The 23,946-nt window shown below is 40.4% G+C and overlaps 1 protein-coding gene across 2 annotated transcripts in view; it reads left to right on the top strand.

Annotated features, from left to right (window-relative positions):
• Positions 1-23,946, top strand: part of LOC308623218 (diphosphoinositol polyphosphate phosphohydrolase 1) — a 96,386-nt gene that overhangs the window by 25,705 nt on the left and 46,735 nt on the right. The window contains exon 2 of one of the 2 annotated variants that reach the window (XM_081245293.1): positions 9,828-9,908. The exons of the other annotated variant lie outside the window; for it this stretch is intronic. Within the exon in view, the coding sequence (XP_081101419.1) occupies positions 9,828-9,908 (81 nt within the window). The remainder of the gene's footprint in view (positions 1-9,827; positions 9,909-23,946) is intronic. 2 annotated transcript variants of the gene reach the window in all.

Below are 23,946 nucleotides of genomic sequence, written 5' to 3'. Positions count from 1 at the left end.
GAGTGATGGCATCATTGCTATCATGTAGCCTCTGGAAAACTCCACTGTATACACCTGAGAGAATAAGAGTGGAAAAGGCAGGTAACATTTTAGTATTAATATGAAAATAGTACTGGCCCCTCAGAGGCCTGTGGCCCTTCAGGAGTCTTTGAGAACTGCTGCACTAAGTGACTGTAACTGCAGCCAGATGTGAAACTCTGATGGGAGGAAGGGCATTGTTATTAGTCCAAGTGCTTTTTTGCCCGGTACTGTGTTAGGAGCTTTATAAGATATAATCTCATTTAATCAAAGTCTTTGTAAGGACTTTGGCAGTGAAGTAGTATGAGGATGTGGATCTGGAGTGAGATGGGGAGTCATTAGAGGGTTTTGAGCAGAAGAAGGATATGATCTGAGTTTAAAAGGAGTTTCCCTTCTTTCTGTGTTGAGAATAGCCTATGTTGGCAAAGGGGCAATGATGGGAGCAGGGAGACCAGTTAGGGAGCTGCTACTTTAATCAAAGTAAGAGCTAAGGATTGCTTAGATCAGGATGCTGGCAGAGGAGGTGGTATGAGGTCACAATTGGATTATATTTGAAGGTGAGATTTTGTTAATTGGTTGAGTGTGAAATGTGAGTTGGGTCAAGGATGGCCCTAAGGTTTTTGACCAGAGTAACTGGAAGGGTGGAGCTGCCATTTCCTGAGATGGAGAAGACTACTGAAGGAGCAGGTTTGGGATGGGGAGAAGATCAGCTATACATAGAAATTGGTGTTCAGGGGAGAAGTATGGGTTAGAGATATAAATTTGGAAGTTGTCCGCCTATCAGTGGTATTTTAAGTCACAAGCCTGGACAAGATCACAAAGAGAGTGTAGGTATAGAAGAGAAGACAACTTGAGGACCAAGTCCCTCAGCGCTGCATGATTTAGAGGCAAGGAGTTAAGGAAAGAGTAGCACGCAAGGGAGCAACAAAACCAGAAGAGTATGTGTCCTGGAAACCAAGGAAAGATTGATTCAACGCAGAGTGAATGTCACCATGACAAGGCTACTGATGCGTCAAGTGGGATGAAGATTGAGAGTTGACCATTGGAGGTCATTAATTGGTGACCTTGATAAGGGAATGAAATTCTGTTTGTGGTGGGTTCAGGAGAGAGTGGTAAAGGAGAATATACATCGGTTATTATAGACAATTTTATTGAATAACTTTGCTATAAAGAGGAGCAGTAGATAGACGGGGGACGTAGAGTCGAGTGGGTTTTGTTTTTTCTTAAGGGAGAAATTAAAGCATGTTTTATGATGATGGAAATGATTTGATCTGGGAGAAAGGTAAAATGTTATGATGCAGAAGATGGGGGGGAGAATTGTTGGAGCAATGTCCTTAAGTAGGGCAGAGAGAAGATCTAATGCACAGATGGAGGGGTTGATTTTCACCTGGAGCACAGATAGTGCCTCTGTAGTACCAGAAGGAGAGGCAGGGTATGTGGGCATGGATGCAGGTAGGTAGGTGAATGTAGAGATGGAACATGTGGGTGTTCTATATTCTCAGCAAAACAAAAACCAAGAGATTGAGGGTGGGGCAATTAAGGGTAATACGCAACGTCAAATACAGCTGTGAAAATGGCAAAGAAGCTACAAAAGGACAGTCTGGGGTAATGTAATATAGCAACAAATTAGTCTACTTGTGAGTTTCACATCTGGTTATCTCAAGTGAATTCTAGGATTAACCATTACAGAGCTTCCCATTTTGGTTCAAGATTCTCACTAAATGAGGTATACTTAAATTTCTTTTTTTTAAATTTATTTAATTTATTTTATTTTTGGCTGTGTTGGGTCTTCATTGTGGTGCGCAGGCTTCTCATTGCAGTGGCTTCTCTTGTTGTGGAGCACAGGCTCTAGGCGCACAGGTTTCAGTAGTTGTGGCTCGTGGGCTCTAGATGTAGGCTCAGTAGTTGTGGCTCTCAGGCTCTAGAGTGCAGGCTCAGTAGTTGTGGTGCACGGGGCTTAGTTGCTCCACAGCATGTGGGATCTTCCCGGACCAGGGCTTCAACCCATGTCCCCTGCATTGGCAGGCGGATTCTTATCCACTGTGCCACCTGGGAAGCCCTTAAATTTCTTTAAGTTTATTTAAATTTATAACATCTTATCCTCCATGTCAAGGAATATTTTTAAGTGTACTGCCTGATGAGGGTGTGATGTTTTATATGTGCTCCAATGATTAGCTTTCACAGTCAGGTTTTACCCTAGAATTATCCTTGTTTTAATGGTCATAACTTACAGTTTTTTTATAGGTAATGTATAAAAATATTAGAAGAATTTATTAACAGGAAATCAAAAGGGTAAAAACAGTTGATTACATCAGGTCTGTTTTATATGCTAATAACACTAATGAAAACAGCAACCATCAGTTGTATAAAATGTGTTTATTAACTTTTTAAAAAATATTTAAATATTTATTTATTTATTTGGCTGCGCTGGGTCTTAGTTGTGGCATGCGGGATCTTCGTTGCTGTGTGCGAGATCTTCGTTGGCGGCACGCGGGATCTTTAGTTGCAGGATGCGGGGTCTAGTTCCCTGACCAGGGATCGAACCCGGGCTCCCAGTGCGCAGAGTCTTAATCACCGGACCACCAGGGAAGTCCCTAAATGTGTTTATGAACTTTGATATAAAACGCAGATCTGTAAAACCAGTGGCCAAATGATTTCTCTCTTTTTTTGGCCATGCCCCGCAGCTTGCAGGATCTCAGTACCTGACCAGGGATCGAACCCAGGCCACGGCAGTGAAAGCGCCAAATACTAACCACTAGACTACCGGGAACTCCCCGAAATGATTCCTAATGAAGGAAGAAATGCAAACAGATTCATAACTCACATTTTTGTCAAGTCATCCATTCCTAGAACTGTTTAAGGACTTCGCCTAATCAATGATTTTTTTATGCATTTGAAAGTATATTGCTTAATATTTACTCTTTTGAATGAAATCCAAATTTATGTTCATTATTAAAGTATATAATCAAAGTCAAAGCCTTTAAACAGTTAACTTTAGGAGAAGCAGCAAAATAAAACAAAAACCAGTGCTGCCGCTTCCATGCTTTTGCAGTTCTTTCTTTGCTCTTGATCCTTATCATGTCATATATCATCATGGTTTTTTTGTGTTTACAAATGATGTTGTAGACTGGTGTTATTTCATATGTAAGTTTGAAAAGACAATACATAGGTGATTACCCCTTTTCTCTTATTTGGAGAGAATTTTACTGTCTGGCTGAGACCAGGATTTATGGATCTCGTCTTGGTTGGTGTCACCTCTTAAAGGTAGTACAGTGACCATGCTAGGAAAGAGCTGGCTATCCCTGCTGAAGTGATCAGGCTGATCAGCTTACTGTTGCAGTTGTTTCCCTGCCTGCCCCAGCTGTTACATTGTTGTAGGTTGAGTTCTAGGGTCCGTATTAACCTGTTTCTTTTGCATTCTGGATTGATGATCTAGGAGCTTCTTGATAAAGATAATTGTCTTGGTTGTGCTCAGGAAGATCACAGCCCTTTCTGCAGAATGGGCACTGTATTTTGGACTGAATAATTGTGAAGCTGGCTGGGGTTAAAGCTCAAACTTTACAGAAAGAGAAAAACAAATGTTGTATATTAACACATATATGTAGAATCTGAAAAAATTGGTATAGATGATCTTATTTACAAAGCAGAAATAGAGACACAGATATAGAGAACAAACATATGGATACCAAGGGGGTAAGGGGAGGGTGGGATGAATTGGGAGATTGGGATTGACATATATACACTATTGATACTAGGTATAAAATAGATAACTAATGAGAACTACTGTATAGCACAGGGAAGTCTACTCAGTGCTCTGTAGTGACCTAAATGAGAGGGAAATCCAAAAAAAGGGGATATAGGGACTTCCCTAGTGGTGCATTGCTTAAGAATCCACCTGCCAATGCAGGGTTCATGGGTTTGAGCCCTGGTCCAGGGAGATCCCACATGCCGTGGAGCAACTAAGCCCATGCGCCACAACTACTGACCCTGTGCGCTAGAGCCCGTGAGCCACAACTACTGAAGCCCGCGTGCCTAGAGCCCGTTCTCTGCAACAAGAGAAGCCACCACAGTGAGAAGCCCGCGCACCGCAACAAAGAGTAGCCCCTGCTCACCACAACTAGAGAAAGCCCGCATGCAGCAACAAAGACCCAATGCAGCCAAAAATAAATAAAATAAAATAATTTTTAAAAAACAAGAGGGAAAAAAATAAAATAAATATAAAAAAACAAGAGGGGATATATGTATACGTATAGCTGATTCACTTTGCTGTACAGTATAAACTAACACAATATTGTAAAGCAACTATACTCCAATTAAAAAAAAAAAAAAAAGCTCAGACTTTACCAGAAGAATCATGTGTACAGGCATAGCTTTCCCCTGGTTCCCTGGGAGTTCAGAACTGGAAGCTGTCATCTAATTCCACCCATAGGCATTATGCTGACAGACAAAGAAATAGAAGACTGATTAAAAAAAAAAAGTCTATACACATTTTAAGATATTGGCAGGCAAATTGTATTTATACAATGAATTTGACACCAAGTTCTCTACCAAAGAAAAGTTAGCTCTGTGGAGTGATAGACATGAACAGCCTTCTCAAGGGCTCTGATACTTGAGGCTGGTGTAGACACACTGAATGGCTTACTTAAACATTTGGTCAGTGCCACCATGCATACAATTAATTGGCAGTACAGGATACCTAAGTCTTCTAGTAACTGCCAGAGGAAGAGCCACAGAAGAGGGATTACTTAATAAGTGGTCTGGTATATGTAAGCAGGTTACTCAACATCCAGTAAACACCAGAATGGGACTAATGATAGCAGGGGGAGTTAGTTAAATACAAGGGCAAACATCTAACACCAGTGACAATCAGCAAATAAACACTGTTATAGCCTATTAAGTCTTTCCTTAAAGATGGGCTCCATCTGTCTAAAATTGAAATGCAGCCTTTCCTGCAGGTAGAGAATGATCTAGTTTTCAGAAGTTCTCCCCTCTAGCCCTGGTTTTATAATTAGCAAATGATAAGGCAGTCTTAAGAACTCTCCTTTCCAGATAAAAAGATAATTTCTGTTAAACCTTTTTTATTTACTGAACTTGGCAAAAAAGTTTTTAAAAATCCATGAAGGTCTTTCAGTACCCTTATTCAGCTTTTGAGTAGATAGTCTTATTCTTATAATTTTAGTAATTATTTATTTAGCCATGCCATGCAGCATGCAGGATCTTAGTTCCCTGATCAGGGATTGAACCCATGCCCCCTGTAGTGGAAGCGCGGAGTCTTAACCACTGGACCGCCAGGCATGTCCTAGTAATTACTTAATTTATGAAGAATGGTTGCCCCGAAGAAATTCCTTAAGAGGAATTCTAAAATTTGCTTACTTTCCTGCTCTGGTGTTAGAGGCCAATTTTGTGTTCAAAAATATGATTTAAAAGTATAATGGGACCTCTTTTTTTTTGTGTAAAGAACCTTCTTAATTCAGACTTATCTACCAGTAATAATGCCAGTTAGCAGTTTGAACAACATATTGTGGAGCTTTCTTGATTCACAGATACATATTTACATAGCATTAGAATGTTCCCTGGCAGCAGGGGAGGGCGGGGGGGCAGGGGTCCTCCCTGTTTAGCCTTAACTGACAAGAGTGATTTGTAGTTAACACGGATTATTTTCATATGAACAAGTACTTGAGGGTGTTCACATTTTTTTTTTGACTCTACTGTTGATTTACTTCACAGGTCATAGATAGAATAAAAGTTAAATTTTTACTTGGCTCCTCAATTATAAATTTGGATTAATGATGTCTGAATTAATTCATGAAGCCTGTGCCAGATGCTTCATGTGCTTTTTTGTCTAGAAGATATTTTGATAAATTTAGTCTCCTTGCTGGCCATTTATTTCTTAGGGTCTTAATGGCCCTGTAGTTCTAAGAAATATTGAATTAATGTTCAGGATGTCACTCTCTAGTTACATGAATTGTTACACTGAATGTTAACATGATAAAATAAAATCATTTAAATCAGATTTAGTTTCTAGCTTCTGTTTTATGCCTGTCTCCTAGAAGTTTTGATAAAATGAAAAGATAAGCCCTTTTAATGTCAGTTTACCACATGATACAAAGTAAATGTCCCTGTGATGATGCCTGGAATATATTGCAGAAGGAGTGTTAGTGGTAATCACAAGGGAAGCAGAATGGAGCGAAGTCCTGGGGCCTCGGCTGAAGCATCCCTAATGGATATCTGCTTGCCAGCCATCTGGAGCAGGAACTGAAAGGAAGTTCCAGGGGTCTGTCAGGGAATTTATCCCCAAGTGTCATCTAGTCCTTTGATGTTGATTTGGGTGAGGGAGGAGGAGAAGCAACTATGAAGAAGAGTGAGACAAGACCAGGGTGTGGATTTGTGTGGTTATTTTTGGTTGGTAATCATGATACTTCCATCACAGGAATGTTGAGTACTCCAATATCTCAAAGGAAAGACTCTCCAAAGGGAATAAATAAGAATGATTTCTCTGTAGCAACTTGAGGGAAACTGAGACCAAAATAACAACTAATTTTTTATAAATTTAGAATATGTTTTGTTATAAAAATTTGAAAGCGATTCCCTTGGTAGTCTTAGATAGTAATCATTCAACAACCACTTTTAAAGTGCTGGCTCTCTTCCAGGTCCTGTGCTAAATGCTTAGTATTCACTGATAAGCAAAAACATGGACTCCGCTCTTATGAAGTTTACAGTTAACCACATTCAGAAATATTTGCTCACAAAATGAGGTGACATTGTCTAGGAAAAAGGAACATCAGTTAATGAGCACCATTTGACAAAAGACCTTGATATGGACATAGTGGGCAGGGGTGTCTCAGGGAGGCTGCTCTGATCTCTGAGTAGGAGTTAATGAAGGCATTCCAGATAGAGGGAACAGCATATGCAAACACTCTGTAGTAAGAAGGAGCGTAGAGCAGTTGAAGAATGAAATTAGGCCAGTGCTGCAGAGGTGCAGAGTACAAGCATGAAGTGAGGTAGGTGGGGCCAGACCATGGAATCCTTGTAAGCCATGGTCTTTCTTTGTTTTTTTGGTTGTTCATTATTTTTAAACTTTTTATTGTGGAAAATTTCAAACATACACAGAAGAGAGACACTCAGCGTACTTATCGTCTAGCTTTCATCAGTACTTGGTCAATCTTGTTTCATCTGTATTTTCACCCATCTGATTATAGTTGTGATTTTAAAAGTAATGGAAGGCATTTGAAGGGTTTTAATAAGAGCAGGGGTAGGTGGGAAACTTGACTTGATATTTGTTTTGAAAGATAATTTGGACTGCAGAGAGAGAGTAGACTGGAGCGAGGGGAGTACGTATATTGGGAGACGAGTTAGGCAGTCACTATAGTAGTTCTGCCCAGGTAAATGCCTTGAATCAGGTTAGTGGCAGAGGAGCTGAGAGAAGTGGACAGATTTCAGAGATGTAGAGAGGAAGATCCCAGACTTGGTAACAGGTCGGATATGAGAGATGAAGGAGAGGGAGAAGTTGGCTCTGGTGACTCCTAGGTTTCTGACTTGAATCTAGGATGGCTGAAGGATCCTGAACTTGAAGGATGGTTGGTGGTATCACAGTGTGAAGACCAAGCACAGGAAGAAGGAAGGCAGCCAGTTTCACTGTCTTACCAACTCCTTAAACTTCAAATTCTGTGCCTTCCTCCAGGTTACGTGACAGCATGGTTTCTCACACTGAGGCCAAAGAACTAAGCTGAATTGGCACTGTGCTCTCTTAACCCTCTTCAAAGCAAAGGATATGGTCATGTTTGGGTTCAAAGAACATCCTGAAGATGTCTTGTAGCATGGGGCCAGGAAGGCAGCAAAGCAAAGTCTGTCCTAATGGACAGGTGCAAGTAGTCAGAAACATTTTCTTTGGACTTTGAGTAACACTTGCCATGTTCTTTGAGGAGTCACCAATTCTTTAAAATAAACCAGAAAAAAAATGTAACACTTTCTAAATATTGTTTCAGGGTCTTATTCAACCATTTCCTTTCTTTTTAATCTTTCAGGTAATAGACTTATAATAAACTGCCTCTAGGAAATCTTGGCTTTGTCTCCAAGATTATGAGTATTACGTGTCTTAGCAGAGGCACTTGTGTTAGTCCTTTTAGGGAGAAGTCAGGATTAGTCTCCTGTCTCTGGAGTCTCTACCAGCTAGCTGCTTGTGCTGCTTACGGTTCCTGAGAAGACCCTCTTGGCCCCTGCCCAGCTCATGGCTAGCTGTAGTCGTCTGTAGAAACTTTTTGAAAATCGCTTCACCATCCTGGGGTGGCATGTGATAAACGAATGATTTTAAGTAAAAGATGAATCACTTCAGATCAATTTATTGGTTTTTCTCAGAGAGGTCTCCCCTGTAACATAGCTCTCCAAGTCACACACCGTCACATCATGCTCCTCCATCTTCTTCCTAGCACCTATCACTGTCTAATATTACCATATTTCCCCTTTACGTGACTCCCTCCCTTAACACTGAGTCCACGAGAGCAGCACTCTCCTCTGTCTTGCTTACCAGTGTAGCCCAGTGCCTAGACAAGACCAATACACATTCCCCAGAGACAGTTTTTGAATGAATCAGTGAATGTCAATATATATTTCTACCTTTCTCATTCACATAGTTTAAAATAATCACATAAGAGAAGTGATTTATCAACAGGTAAATTGTTTGGTACTTAATGCATATTAAAACGCACAGTGAGATGAAGCTATGCATTATGGTTTACAAAATAGACAGAAGTTGCTAACATGATGTTTGGAATTTTTACCATTAAACTACTAGTTTATTTCATTATTTTAGAATAATTTTATTTCTAACTGATGAAAAGCGAGAGATTTCAGGATGCTTTTTGCAAGTACAGTATCTTTCAGTATATAACATTGACGGTGTGAGTAACCTTTAATTCCCACTAGTAAAAAGTCAAGATGGAGATATTACTCATCATTATATTTTTTCTTTTGCTATTAGCTTTTGAAGTATAGGGACATATTCATGTCACATATAAATTTTGATCCGTTGAATGCAACTTACAGATCTCGTAGAAATAATTTTGAAAGAAATTTGCATAAATATATTTATGTTCCTTGTAAACTTACATTTTTATACTAGTGTTCCTTCTCTATCCTGTATTCAACTATAATAGATTCAATGATCTATTATAGGTTGTGACATGATAATCATTTGTGTTGATAGGATCTCAAAGGATGGGTAGAATTTACATATTGATTTTTTTGTTTAGATTTAGACGCTGTCATCAATTTTGAAATTGTTAGTAAAAATGCATATTTAAAAATATAAGGTTTTTAAAAAAGCTTCTGCAGAAGGGAAACAACAGGTTAAACTCTTGTTGGAAATATTGAAAATGATGCAGGAGTCTTTTCAGTGCTAGAGAACAAAAGGCTTGAGCTTCCATGTGAGAGCAAAACCTGAGTTCATTTAAATTTAGTTATATTTGCAGTGACTGACAATAAGGACAACTTAAGAGCTATTACAATTTCCTATGCCAGTCTTGTTTTCTGACTTTTTACAATCATCTAAACATGTTTCTTGATGTCCAACAGAGGTAGATAAAAACAGTCTTTGTAATATACTAATTTGACAGCAGTAGAAAATACCAGCAGAGAAATTTGTGACCTGAAACAAAGTGTGGTCAAGTTTAGTCTTACTTGAGAACTTAACTCAATCTGGTTAGTTAGCAAAATGGATTCCTTGTGTAGCTTCCCAAGGATGAAGCTAGGAACAGATATTGGGAGACAACCAGGAGTCTCTGCAACATTTCTCTTCTTCCTGCTTTCCCTAGGCTGCCACACCATCACCCCCACCCACAAATCAAGCATGGAGTGTAGAGGAAGTTCCTTTTGACTGGAGGCAGGGGTGCAGGGTGAGTAAAGGTGAATGGTGGGAGTGACATTTGTAACTGTCAAGATGGGTTACCAGGTTCCATCCAGCGCAGTGGCAGAATCAGTGCTGGGCTTTGACTACATGATTTTTTCCTTTGTGAGGATCCCTGTGGAGTAGGAATCATTTTTCTGGCATTTCAAGAGACTGATAGCCAGACTAATTTTGAACTGGACATGTGAAAGTTATAAATGTGCAATTACTAGAAATATGTGCTGATCAGAACTCTCACCTAGTCGTGTTTAATACATCTATTTTGGGCCCACTTCCCACTGCCAAGACTCCCTAATCTCCCACAACTGCTGAGTTTGCTACCTACCCTTAAATGACAAGCCTGCTTCCCTCCCTCCTTTTAATGGGCTAGGATAAAAATTCAGTTATTTATCAATGCTGCGGGTGAATGAGGAGTTGTCTGCCCTTTGTGTTTTATTTCCCTTTGCTTCTTTGTCACTTTTGCTAATATATTTTGCATAGCTACCTTCCTCTAGTGGAAGTGACTAAATGCCAGTACTTGTTAACTTGCAAAGGGACCCAAGTAACCCCTTATCCTTCTTGAGGTGAGTGTGTGGATCTGGAGGACTCCCAGGCTCTGCTGGCTTGGAACCGAAGGAACCTTGGCACTCCTGCTAGTGTATAATACAGCCTCACAGATCATAAACCAGTTATAAACATCTGTTGGCTTTTGGTTACCCAGAAAAGTGGAGAGGAAGATGATATTGCTAGCTTTGAGTGTTGTGATTGTTACTGTATATGCTGAGCATGTTTTGCAAATTTAAACCACTTGCTGTAGAACTGAAGCTGCAACAAGTGTTATTTGCCCTTTATTCAGCTGCAGACTCCCAGGACTCTCACGAGTGTTAGCTAATGGATAGTGCTACAGCCGTCAAGTGGAGTCGGGTGTGGAGGAAAGAACATGTTTTTTTGTTTGTATTTTTAATTTTTTTATTGGAGTAAAATTGCTTTACAATGTTGTGTTAGTTTCTGCTGTACAATGAAGTGAATCAGCTATACGTATACCTATATCCCCTCCCTCTTGGACCTCCACCCCCTGCCGCCATCTGGGTCATCACATAGCACTGAGCTGAGCTCCCTGTGCTATACAGCAGGTTCCCACTAGCTATCTATTTTACACATGGCAGTGTATTTATGTCAAACCTAATCTCCCAATTCGGCCCACCCTCCCCTTCCCCCGCTGTGTCCACAGGTCTGTTCTCTACGTCTGCGTTTCTCTTCCTGTCCTACAAATAGGTTCATCTGTACCATTTTTCTAGATTCCACATATATGAGTTAATATACGATATTTGTTTTTCTCTTTCTGACTTACTTCACTCTGTATGACAGACTCTGGGACCATCCACATCTCTAAAAATGACCCAATTTCTTTCCTTTTTATGGCTGAGTAATATTCCATTGTATATATGTACCACATCTTCTTTATCCATTCATCTATCATTGGACATTGAAGTTGTTCCCATGTCCTGACTATTATAAATAGTGCTGCAGTGAACACTGGGGTACATGTGTCCTTTTGAATTATGGTTTTCTCAGGGTATGTGCCCAGTAGTGGCATATACTATGGTCATATGGTAGTTCTATTTTTAGTTTATTAAGGAACCTCCATACTGTTCTCCATAGTGGCTGTATCAATTTACATTCCCACCAGCAGTGCAGGAGGGTTCCCTTTTCTCCACACCCTCTCCAGCATTTATTGTTAGTAGATTTTTTGATGATGGCCATTCTGACCTGTGTGAGGTGATACCTCATTGTAGTTTTGATTTGCATTTCTCTAATAATTAGTGATGTTGAGCATCTTTTCATGTGTGTCTTGGCCATCTGTATATCTTCTTTGGTGAAATGTCTATTTAGTTCTTCCGCCCATTTTTTAATTGAGTTGTTTGTTTTTTTGATGTTGAGCTGCATGAGCTGTTTGTATATTTTGGAGATTAATCCTTTGTCAATTGCTTCATTTGCAAATATTTTCTCCCATTCTGAGGGTTGTCTTTTCCTCCTGTTTATGGTTTTCTTTGCTGTGCAAAAGCTTTTAAGTTTCATTAGGTCCCATTTGTTTATTTTTGTTTTTATTTTCATTACTCTAGGAGGTGGGTCAAAAAAGATCTTGCTGTAGTTTGTGTCAAAGAGTGTTTTTCCTATGTTTTCCTCTAAGAGTTTTATAGTATCTGGTCTTACATTTAGGTCTTTAATCCATCTGGAGTTTATTTTTGTGTATGGTGTTAGGTAGTGTTCTGATTTCATTCTTTTACATGTAGCTGTCCAGTTTTCCCAGCACCACTTATTGAAGAGGCTTCCTTTTCTCCACTGTATATTCTTGCCTCCTTTGTCAAAGATAAGGTGACCATATGTTCGTGGGTTTATCTCTGGGCTTTCTATCCTGTTCCATTGATCTGTATTTCTGTTCTTGTGCCAGTACCATACTGTCTTGATTACTGTAGTCATGTCTGTACTTCAGGTCTGAGTTACCCTCTTGAAACCACAGTTTCTTCAAGTGTAAAATAGAAATATGTCCACTAACATCATCTCATTCCTAGGGTCATTGTGAGAATTAAGTTAGATTATATTTACATGCATAGCACTTGGGACATTCTAAATTGCTATAAAAATATTAGTTACAACTGTTACTAATAATCCTATGAGTTCAGATTGAGCCTTTACTGGTCCTTTAAAGGAATCCAGCAATAACTTTTTAAAATATATTCAATACCTTTAAAAAATATTTTAAGGGCCTCCCTGGTGGCGCAGTGGTTGAGAGTCCGCCTGCCGATGCAGGGGATGCGGGTTCGTGCCCCGGTCTGGGAGGATCCCATATGCCGCGGAGCGGCTGGGCCCGTGAGCCGTGGCCGCTGGGCCTGCGCGTCCGGAGCCTGTGCTCCGCAACGGGAGAGGCCACAACAGTGAGAGGCCCGCATACCACAAAAAGAAAAAAAAAAAAAAATATTTTAATACTTTTTTTTTTTTTTGGCCACACCGCACAGCATGCAGGATCTTGGTTTCCCGACCAGGGATCACACCCATGCCCCCTGCAGTGGAAGCACAGAGTCTTAACCACTGGACCACCAGGGAAGTCCCTAATACTTTTTTTTTTAATAGACTTTATTTTCTAGAGTAGTTTTAGGTTCACAGCAAAACTGAGTGGAAAGTACAGAGTACTCATATATGTCCTCTGCCCCCACGCGCTTACAACCTTCCCCACTATCAACATCACCCACCAGAGTGATGCGTGTGTTACGATCAGTGATTCCACACTGATATATCATTATCACCCAAAGTTCATAGTTTACATTAGGATTCACTTTTGGTGTTGTATGTACATTCTGTGGATTTTGACAAATGTGTAATGACATGTGTCCGTCATTAGAGTATCATACAGAATAGTTTCATTGCCCTAAAAATCCGCCATGCTCTGCCTATTCATCTCTCCCTTCCCACAGTCCCTGGCAGCCACTGATTTCTTTTTACCGTCTCCATAGTTTTGCCTTTTCCAAAATGTCATAGTTGGAATCATACAGTATGTAGCTTTTTCAGATTGGCTTCTTTCCTTTAGTCGTATGCATTTAAGGTTCCTCCATGTCTTTTCATGGCTTAATAGCTTTAGCTCTGAATATTTATCCATTAACCTGCTGAAGGACAGCTGGTTGCTTCCAAGTTTTGGTAATCATGAATAAAGCTGCTGTAAATGTTTGTGTACAGGTTTTTGGGTGGACACAAGTTTTCAACCCCTTTGGGTAAACACAAAGGAACATGATTGCTGAATCCTATGGTAAGAGTATGTTTAGTTTTGTAAGAAACCACCAAACTGTCTTCCAAAGTGGCTGTACAATTTACATTCCTACCAGCAGTGAATGAGAATTCCTGTTGCTCTGCATTCTTACCAGCCTTTGGTGTTTTCATGTTCTGGATTTTGGCCACTCTAATAGGTGTGTAATGGTATCGCCTTTTTTTTTTTTTTTTTTTCTTTAATTTGCAATTCCCTAATGCCAAATGAGGTTGAGCATCTTTTCATATTCTTATTTGCCATCTGTATATCTTCTTTGGTGAGGTGACTGTTCAGGTCTTTTACCTATTTTTTAATTAGGTTGGTCATTTTCTTATTGTGAGTTTTAAGAGTTCTTTGTATATTTTGGATAAGTTCTTTATTGGATATGTCTTTTGCAAGCGTTATCTCCCAGTCTGTGCCTTGTCTTCTCGTTCTCTTGATATCCGGTACATTTTTACTTTCTGGGAGAAAGAGTCTAGTTAGTTGAGGTTTTTCTTGGGGTTAAAGGGGGAATAAGAGTTTACTATTTCCCATTCTTACTGGTCAGGCATTCTACCTTCCTTCAGAAGTTAAGTAATTATTAGGACATTCTTTTTTTTTTTTTTGCGGTATGCGGGCCTCTCACTGTTGTGGCCTCTCCCGTTGCGGAGCACAGGCTCCAGATGCACAGGCTCAGCGGCCATGGCTCATGGGCCCAGCCGCTCCGCGGCACATGGGATCTTCCCGGACCGGGGCATGAACCTGTGTCCCCTGCATCGGCAGGCGGACTCTCAACCACTGCGCCACCAGGGAAGCCCTAGGACATTCTTAAAACTAATTTTACCACCTCACACCCGCTTCCAAAAAATGGAAAATAAGAAGTCTTAGGATGTGGAGAAATTGGATACCTGTATGTTGTTGATGGGAATGTAAAACGGTTCAGTCGCTGTGGAAACAGTTTGGTGGTTCTTGAAAGTTAAACAAAATTATGTTTGATCCTGCAATTCCACTCCTGGATATATATGGAAAACAATTGAAAACAGGTATTCAAATATTTGTATACAATGTTCAACACTATTCATGATAGCCAAAGGTAGGAACAACCAAATGTCCATCAATAAATGAATAGATAAAACAATTGTAATATATGCATAAAATGGACTGTTATTAGCCATAAAAAGGAATGAAGTACTGATACATGCTACATTGTGGATGAACCTCAGAAACATGCTGAGTAAATGAAGCCAGACCTTTTGATCACATGTTGATCACATGATTCCACTTATATGAAATATGCAAAATAGGCAAATCCATAGGTGCAGAAAACAGATTGATGGTTACCAGGGGCTGGAGGTCTGGGGTCTGGAATGAGGAGTAACTAATTGTTTAATGGTTATGAGGTTTTATTTTGGGGTGACAAGAGTGTTTTGGAGCTAGAGGTGGTGTTTTCACAGCATTGTAAATGTACTAAATTCCACCTAATTGTTCACTTTAAAATGGTTAATTTTGTTATGTGTACTTCACCTCAATTTTTTTTAAAAGCTATTTTTTAAAAGCTATTTTTTAAGACTGTAGTAACTTTTTAAAAGTATTCTCTTAAAAATTTTCCTTTTAGAGTGGTCTGTTTTAAATAGCAACTTATAATTCATTATAATTTCATGGGTAAAAAGGCTTTGTTTTCTGCATACTTCATTGGGTGGGTGTTGTGAGGCCATTTCATTCTCCAAATGCTTTGAAGACGAATTTAGCATCAAATTGTTAAAGTTTTAGAGGCACTGCAAAAATATGTTCAGAAATGATGCTTTTCCAGAGTAGGGTAGAGTACTTATTGACTTGGCCTTTTGATTGTTGAAAAAAAGAATGTCAAGGTTAATTTATAATTTTGATACTCTTTACTTTAAGAAAAAGATTTGAGAGAGCTTGCATTAAAAATATATGAAACAGGGACTTCCCTGGCAGTCAGCAGTTAAGACTCCACGCTTTCACTGCAGAGGGCGTGGGTTTGATCCCTGGTTGGGGCACTAAGATCCTACATGCCATGTGGTGTGGCCAAAAAATAAAAAAAATAATAAATAAAAAAATATATGAAACAGATCAGCTAAAAATTAAGAAAGATCTGTGGAAGAGATGTTCCAAGAATGGACAGTTGTCCGCTAAATCTAGCTCTCCCATGGATTAGCTAAAAAGAAAGAGGAAAGGATGATAGGAGTAATGGCTTTTTAATGGCTGATAAAAGAAGACATAAGTTAATATAGAAATAGACTTTTCCTGACATTACATTTTAAGATGCATTTATAGAGCAAAGTATCATATGTAGGGAATTTGAACATATAATGATAATGCCTTTAAATGTGGTTTGTACCACAATGAGGTATCACCTCACACCAGTCAGAATGGCCATTATCAAAAAATCTACAAACAATAAATTCTGGAGAGGGTGTGGAGGAAAGGGAACCCTCCTGCACTGTTGGTGGGAATGTAAATTGATACAGCCACTATAGAGAACAGTATGGAGGTTCCTTAAAAAACTAAAAATAAAATTACCATATGACCCAGCAATCCCACTACTGGGCGTATACCCAGAGAAAACCATAATTCAAAAAGAATCATGTACCACAATGTTCATTGCAGCACTATTTACAATAGCCAGACATGGAAGCAACCCAAATGTCTATCAACAGATGAATGGATAAAGAAGATGCGGTACCTATATACAATGGAATATTACTCGGCCATAAAATGGAATGAAATTGAGTTATTTGTAGTGAGGTGGTTGGACCCAGAGTCTGTCATACAGAATGAAGTAAGTCAGGAAGAGAAAAACAAATACCATATGCTAACGCATATATATGGAATTATAAAAAGCGGTACTGATGAACCTAGTAGCAGGGCAGGAATAAAGACGCAGATGTAGAGAATGGACTTGAGGGCACGGGGGTGGGGGGCGTGGGGGAGAGGAAGCTGGGACGAAGTGAGAGAGAACACTGACATATATACACTACCAAATGTAAAATGGATGGCTAGTGGGAAGCTGCTGCATAGCACAGGGAGATCAGCTTGGTGTTTTGTGACAACCTAGAGGGATGGGATAGGGAGGGTGGGAGGGAGGGGATATGGGGATATATGTATACATATAGCTGATTCACTTTGTTATACAACAGAAACTAACACAACATTGTAAAGCATTTATACTCCAATAAAGATGTGGGAAAAAAATGTGGTTTTTAGAAGATTCAGAATTGTTCTTCATTTGGTCATTTATAATGTTTAATGAGCTCTTCAGTTAAATTTACTTTTGAATAGGCAGTACATTTACATGGTTCAAAATTTAAAAGGCACAAGTGGGATACAGTGAAAATTCTCCCTTTCATGCTTACTCCCCCAGTTACCCAGTTTCTTTCCGCATAAGACAACCTGTGTTATCAGTTTCTTGTGACTCTTACAGTAGTTGTTTAATTATATAAGATTTATTTAGGGCTTCCCTGGTGGCACAGTGGTTGAGAGTCCGCCTGCTGATGCAGGGGACACGGGTTTGTGCCCCGGTCAGGAAAGATCCCACATGCCGCGGAGCGGCTGGGCCGGTGAGCCATGGCCGCTGAGCCTGCGCGTCCGGAGCCTGTGCTCCGCAACGGTAGAGGCCACAACAGTGAGAGGCCCAAGTACCGCAAAAAAAAAAGATTTATTTATACTCATTTTCTATGGATTTGGAGTAATTAAAACATCTTGGGTCTATAATAAACCCCCTCTTCCTACATTTACTTCTGTTTATTCTGAGTCTTAGAGCATTGGATTGTCTTCAAGTAAAGAACTCTTAGCCAAGAATTCTCAATCTTAATGCAGTTGCTACCTAGTTTTCGTCTGTGATTTCTAGTGATACTCCCCCATCTTCCTTTTTATGTTGTTGTTTTTATTTTATTTACTTAGTTTTTTATAGATCTTTATTGGAGTATAATTGCTTCACAATACTGTGTTATTTTCTGTTGTACAACAAAGTGAATCGGCCATATGCATACATATATCCCCCTATCCCCTCCCATTTGAGCCTCCCGCGTCTTTCTAAATAGAGTAAATAAAGTGTAATTTGTAGTAAAATGGAAGTTTGACAGTTAAATTTAGTTCAGTTAGGAACACAAAAATTTGTGAAATACAGTACTTGAAATTACATAAAACTGTTTTCCTTTTAAAAACTATCTTTCTATCTTAACTCTTGTATAGTTAAATGTTTGTTTTGTTCCTGGTGCACCATGTATATCTGGCCCATTTTTTTGTTCTTATTTTTTCGTAAGAATGATAAGCTGGAGTTCACACACATGTGGTCAGAATTGCAAAAGAACAGTTGTTTATGACCTGCCTGCCCCTGCTTATTGCTCTTCTGGCCCCACCATGAGGCCTGCCTTTCCTGTACATCTGGTCATGTCTATCTATATCTGGTCAATATAGTTTAGCTGGGCAAACTATAGCCATGAAATATACCGTCATGGTTTAGAATACATTGGTGTAAAGTAAAAATTTCTTTTTTGCTTTTAAAAATAATTTCTCTTAGTCCTGTGATTGTGCTTATGTATGGAATTAAGATTATTTTAATAGTAACCTGTAAAAATTTGTTATGACTTCTTTTAAATAATAAGCAATAGGATAGAGTTATATCAGTAACAAAAAACAGTAAACTTAAGAAATGGGCAAGATCTGTGCCAAGGAAACTTTAAAAATGTTATTGAGAGGACTTGAACATAAATGTAGTTTATGGATGTCAGGAATGCTGTTCCTGTGGCTTTGTTTTAATGACCTGAAGAAACTTGAGCATTCTGAATATTTCATTCACTCCATTTGGCTTTCAGAAATTTCCTAGGGAATAATGCTTGGCATTCTTCTTGCTCAATTATAAAAGTCCGAAATGCTTGTTCTAAAATATTCAAGCTATACACAAGGTTTTAAAGTGAAATGCCTCCTCCTCCTCAGTGCCACCAATTGTACTGTACAGAGGCAACCACTGTTTCTTGGGTGAATGCTTTCAAATGGACGTTTAAATTGAGATTTTAGAAGTTCCCATAATATACGGAGAGTGTAGGAAGCTTAACTTTTCCTGTAGTATCTCAAACTGTTTTTTCCTTTCCTACCTGCTTCTCTCCTGTATTTCTCTCTCTTGAGAAATGGATATCTCTATCCACCTACGGACCCCAGTTAGAAGCCATAGCCTCTGCATCCCTTTCACGGCACCCTAATTTCAGTTTAATTACCAGTTCCTATCATTGCTGTCTCCTAAATATGACTTGAATCCACTTGCTGCTCCCCTTCTCCAGGGACACGGATTACATCCAGCTCCCTTATCCTCTCTAAGGGAACTCTGTCCCACCTCCCACCCATCACTCATTCAGCCTCCAGATTCAAGCGTCTGAAACACAAGTGAGATTGCCTTCTTCCTCCTCAGAAACCAAGGAGGATTCCCAGTTGCCTTCAGTTGCCATAACTCTTTGATGTACTTATGTGAACTTTTTATACTAGTCTCAGTTAATTTATCAGCCTCCTCTGTTGCCCTCTTCCTCCTTTCCATCATGTACCCTTCACCATATCAAACTACTTGAATTTCTCAGCTTTCTCTGGATATAATATACTGTTTCCTGCATCTGTGGCTTTGTGATTGCAGTGCCCCTTGCCTGGAACACCTCTCCTTTCTGGGCTCAGTAAATTTCTCCTCTAGGCCCAACTCAAATGTTCCCTCTTGAGAAGTATTCTGGGACCCTCTCAGAATCTTCTTTCCTTCATAAAAGTCCTTATCAACATGATGTTGTGGCTGCTTGGGCCCTTCATTAGATCAAGGGTTGGCAAACTTTTTCCATAAAGGACTAGATAGTAAATATTTTTGATTTCTGTGAGGACTACTCAACTTTGCCATTGTAGCTTGAAAGTAGCCGTAGACTGTAGGTAAATGAATGAGCATGGCTGTGTTTTAATAAACTTTATCTATGGACACTGAAATTTGAATTTCATACCAGCTCACATGTTACAATATTCTTCTTATGATTTTTTTCAACCTTTTGAAAATGTAAAAACCATTCTTAAGTCATGGGCCATACAGAAACAGGTGGTAGGCTAGCTTTGACCCAGGGGCCATAGTTTGCCAGTCCGGGCATTAGAGGGTGGGCTGTTCAAGGGTAGGCTTTGTATATTTTTGTACATCACCCCCACCCCAACCCCCCATGCCTCAATTCATTTCTAAGCAAGTATTTCAAATTATTGATTTGAATCAGAGATTAGATTAAAATACCTTCTCCATCCTTTCCTTGTACCTGGCCTGGAGAAAATCATGTCATGGCTTTTATCCAGTGGTGGCTGTTTTCAGAGGGTTTTTCATATGCTGCTAGCTACATCATGGATGTAACAGGCTCTCTCAGTCGTCTGGCTGTCAGTCAGGCCTATAGCCTGTGGTTTGAATCCTGGCTCAGTGCTATCCTTTCTATGTCCTTCACCACATCACTAAATCATCTAAGGCTTGGTTTCCTGATCAGTATAATGGCAAGAATTACATAATGCCCGGCTTGTATGATTGTTTGAAAATTAGGGATAGTATATTAGAAATAGAACATGTAAAACAGCAGCACCTAGCACAAAGTGGGCACTGAATAAATACTACCTGCTGTTGTTTTTGTTTGTTTCCCCCCGTATTAGTCTTTTTGTTGTTGTTGTCTTTTTTTGTGTCTTTTTTTTCATTATTTACAAGAATTGTGGGAGGGAGTTAAGGTTTACAGGAACAACTCAATCATTCCAGTAAGTTATGTTCAGACAGTGTGATCCAGCAACTTTAAGTCTTTGTTTTTATTTTTATATAACCTGCAAATACAGCCAAGTTTACTGGGTTTCTTTTCTTTTTCAAGATTTTTTTCTGATAGGGACGATTTTTAAAGTCTTTATTGATTTTATTATAACATTGCTTCTGTTTCATGTTTTGGTTTTTTGGCCGTGAGGCATGTGGGATCTTAGCTCCCTGACCAGGGATTGAACCCTCACCCCCTGCACTGGAAGGTGAAGTCTTAACCACTGGACCACCAGGGAAGTCCCTTTACTGGGTTTCTTTAGTCGTCTTTTTAGAAATTAAAAAAATAATTGAATACCAGATAATATAAAGTGCTATGTGTGGTTATCTTAACATTTGGACATTCATTTGGAAAGACAGGGCAGGACACTCAATCACATAGAACTCTAGCAGTATACTCCATACCCTGGGATATCTGTTCTTAAAATACCTTGTTCCTCCCAAAGTAAAAACTGTGCAGAATATCTGGTCATATCACAGTCTTTGTACTAAGCAGAGTTTCCTCTTTTGTTAAATAAACAACCTGATTAGCTAGATAAAATGAAGGGATTTTGTAAACTGTTTATGTCTACTTGTTCCTCCTTTTTAGCAGTATTCTGAGCTCCTGTGTAGGGAAAAAAAAATAGCTAAAGGGTAATATGGCTTTAAAACTCTTAAGGGGCTTCCCTGGTGGCGCGGTGGCTGGGAGTCCGCCTGCCGATGCGGGGGACGCGGGTTCGTGCCCTGGTGCCGGAGGGTCCCACATGCCGTGGAGCGGCTGGGCCCGTGAGCTATGGCCGCTGAGCCTGCGCATCTGGAGCCTGTGCTCCGCAACGGGAGGGGCCACAACAGTGAAAGGCCCGCATACCGCAAAAAAAACTCTTAAGAACTGAAACTGCTATTGGTTGGCCCTGTGATAATTTATTGATTTAATTTGAACAAGTTATTTCACCTCATACTCAGCATTATTCATCTTTTAAACATTTTATAGGGTCCTTGTGTCCAAGAACTTGTGGCAGCTGTTCTTTAAAACATTCTGTAAAAAATGGTAAATTTGGGGAATTCCCTGGCAGTCCAGTGGTTAGGACTCCACGCTTCCACTGCAAGGGACACCGGTTCGATCCCTGGTCAGAGAGCTAAGATCCCACGAGCCAGAGAACGCAGCCAAAAAAAAAAAGGTAAATTTATCCGGAATCCGAACAAGTGCAGATAATTATTCACTATTATGGATCTTTTTTTTTGATTAATTAATTTTTTGGCTGCGTTGGGTCTTCATTGCTGAGCGTGGGCTTTCTCTAGTTGCGGCAAGCGGGGGCTACTCTTCGTTGCGGTGCGCGGGCTTCTCTTGTTGTGGAGCACGGGCTCTAGGCACACGGGCTCAGTAGTTGTGGTGCACAGGCTTAGTTGCTCTGCAACATGTAGGATCTTCCCGGACCAGGGCTCGAACCCGTGTCCCCTGCATTGGCAGGCGAATTCTTAACCACTGCGCCACCAAGGAGGTCTTCTTATTTTTAAGAAGGGACACATAAACGGTTAGAATGGGCTTAACTGTAAAAGCAGTTTGCAGAGCACGCCACAGATCTGATAGGGTGCAGCCCTTGTGCCATCTGGGCTACCAGCAGAGATGTCTGGCAGTAATGGCATTGTTAAGGGGCTGTTGAATGCCGGGGGCATTGCGTTGTTGGAAATGAGATTATGTTAGGTGCGTTACTGCCTACAATTTTCTGGAAATTAGTAATGTGTCTAAGATATATAACTTGCTAATCAGGATTTTCCATGTTGTAGATTATCACCATAGATAATTGATTTTTTAAGAAAAATATTTCCAGAACTTTAACTTGGAATACCTAGAATATATCTACCCCTGCTATACTGTTGGCAGTGAGATTGGAAACTTGCTGGACACCACGGGGAGTGGAAGGTAAGTAGGGGGAATGGGGATAGCTCCTCTAGCTAGAGCTTTGCAAATGCACATTTTCTCCCTGTGTTTGTCTCTTCCCCTCTTTTTAGCGCCTGTCCAACATTTATATGATTATCTACTAGAAATATCCGTTAGACATCTTATTGAACTCTCAAATTCATATGTTCGGAGGACAGCTTCCCTGTGGTTCCTTCCTCCCCCCATCCTTCCACATCCTCCTTGGAGGGCAGCTTCACCACTGACCTGGCCTACATCCTGCCAGTCACCTGGTCCTGTGGACTCTTCCCTTCTGTATATCTGGAAATCTGTCCCTTCCTTCCAGCTCCCAATTTTGTCCTTGTTCTTTCTCTGAATCAACTGCAGAAATGTATTTCTGCAGGTCTGCCCATATCCAGCCCAAGTCAGAGTGACCTTTCTAAAACCCAAATTGGGTTATGTCATTTCTTCTGACAACCTCAGTGACTTACCCATTGCCTTCAGGTTTCGATCCAAACTCTTTATAATTGGACCTCTGCCTTTTTGTTCAACCTCCTTCATTAACCTTGTCTATATGCTCTCTGCATTCCTTTTTTTTTTTTGCAGTATGTGGGCTTCTCACTGCTGTGGCCTCTCCCGTTGCGGAGCACAGGCTCCGGACGCGCAGGCCCAGCGGCCATGGCTCACGGGCCCAGCCGCTCCGCGGCATATGGGATCCTCCCAGACCGGGGCACGAACCCGCATCCCCTGCATCGGCAGGTGGACTCCCAACCACTGCGCCACCAGGGAGGCCCTGCATTCCTTTTTTAAAGCAGTTTGTTCCCTCAGTCAATGGTCCATTCTTTCATTTGCTCATCAAACATTTATTGGCCACCTATATGGGTCAGACACTATGCTTAAGTATGAGGCAATCAGCAGAACCAATCCTTAGACCTTTCACTGATCTTTCACACTCTTAATCGGGATCAACTAGGTTATATTGCCGTAACATTTATCCTGAAATCTCACTGTTGTAACACAACAGAGTTTTATTACTTGTGATGATGCTTATCAGTCATGGGTTTTCAGAGGCTCTGCTCCACATGGAACTCTCTTCCATTCAAGGGGTTGAGGCTTGTAGCTACACCAGCTGGAACTCACAATGTTCTTGAGCACTGTGACAGAGGAGGAAGGAGACTGGATGGGCTTCTCCCTGTCTCAGCCCAAAAGTGACACATGTCCCTTCTGCTCATATTTCATTACACAAAACTAGTCAAATGGTCCCACCTAACAGCAAGGGGAGGCTGGGTACCGTAGGCAAGAGCATGAAATATCTAGTGAGCATTATGGTCTGTAGCACAGTCACTGAAATATAATCGGTCACCTGACTTCTTGTCGGTCTCATCCATTGAACTTTATTTATTTATTGGCTGCGTTGGGTCTGCGTTGCTGCGTGCAGGCTTTCTCTAGTTGCGGCGAGCAGGGGCTCTTCTTTGTTGTGGTGCGCGGGCTTCTCATTGCAGTGGCTTCTCTTGAGGAGCACGGGCTCTAGGCGCACGGGCTTCAGTAGTTGCAGCATGCGGACTCAGTAGTTGTGGCTCATG

The sequence above is a fragment of the Mesoplodon bidens genome, assembly GCF_964165515.1.
Source record: "Mesoplodon bidens genome assembly, chromosome: 10".
Taxonomy (NCBI): Eukaryota; Metazoa; Chordata; class Mammalia; order Artiodactyla; family Ziphiidae; genus Mesoplodon; species Mesoplodon bidens.
The sequence above is the reverse complement of the archived record's forward strand: the minus strand, read 5'-3'. Positions and strand labels throughout refer to the sequence as shown.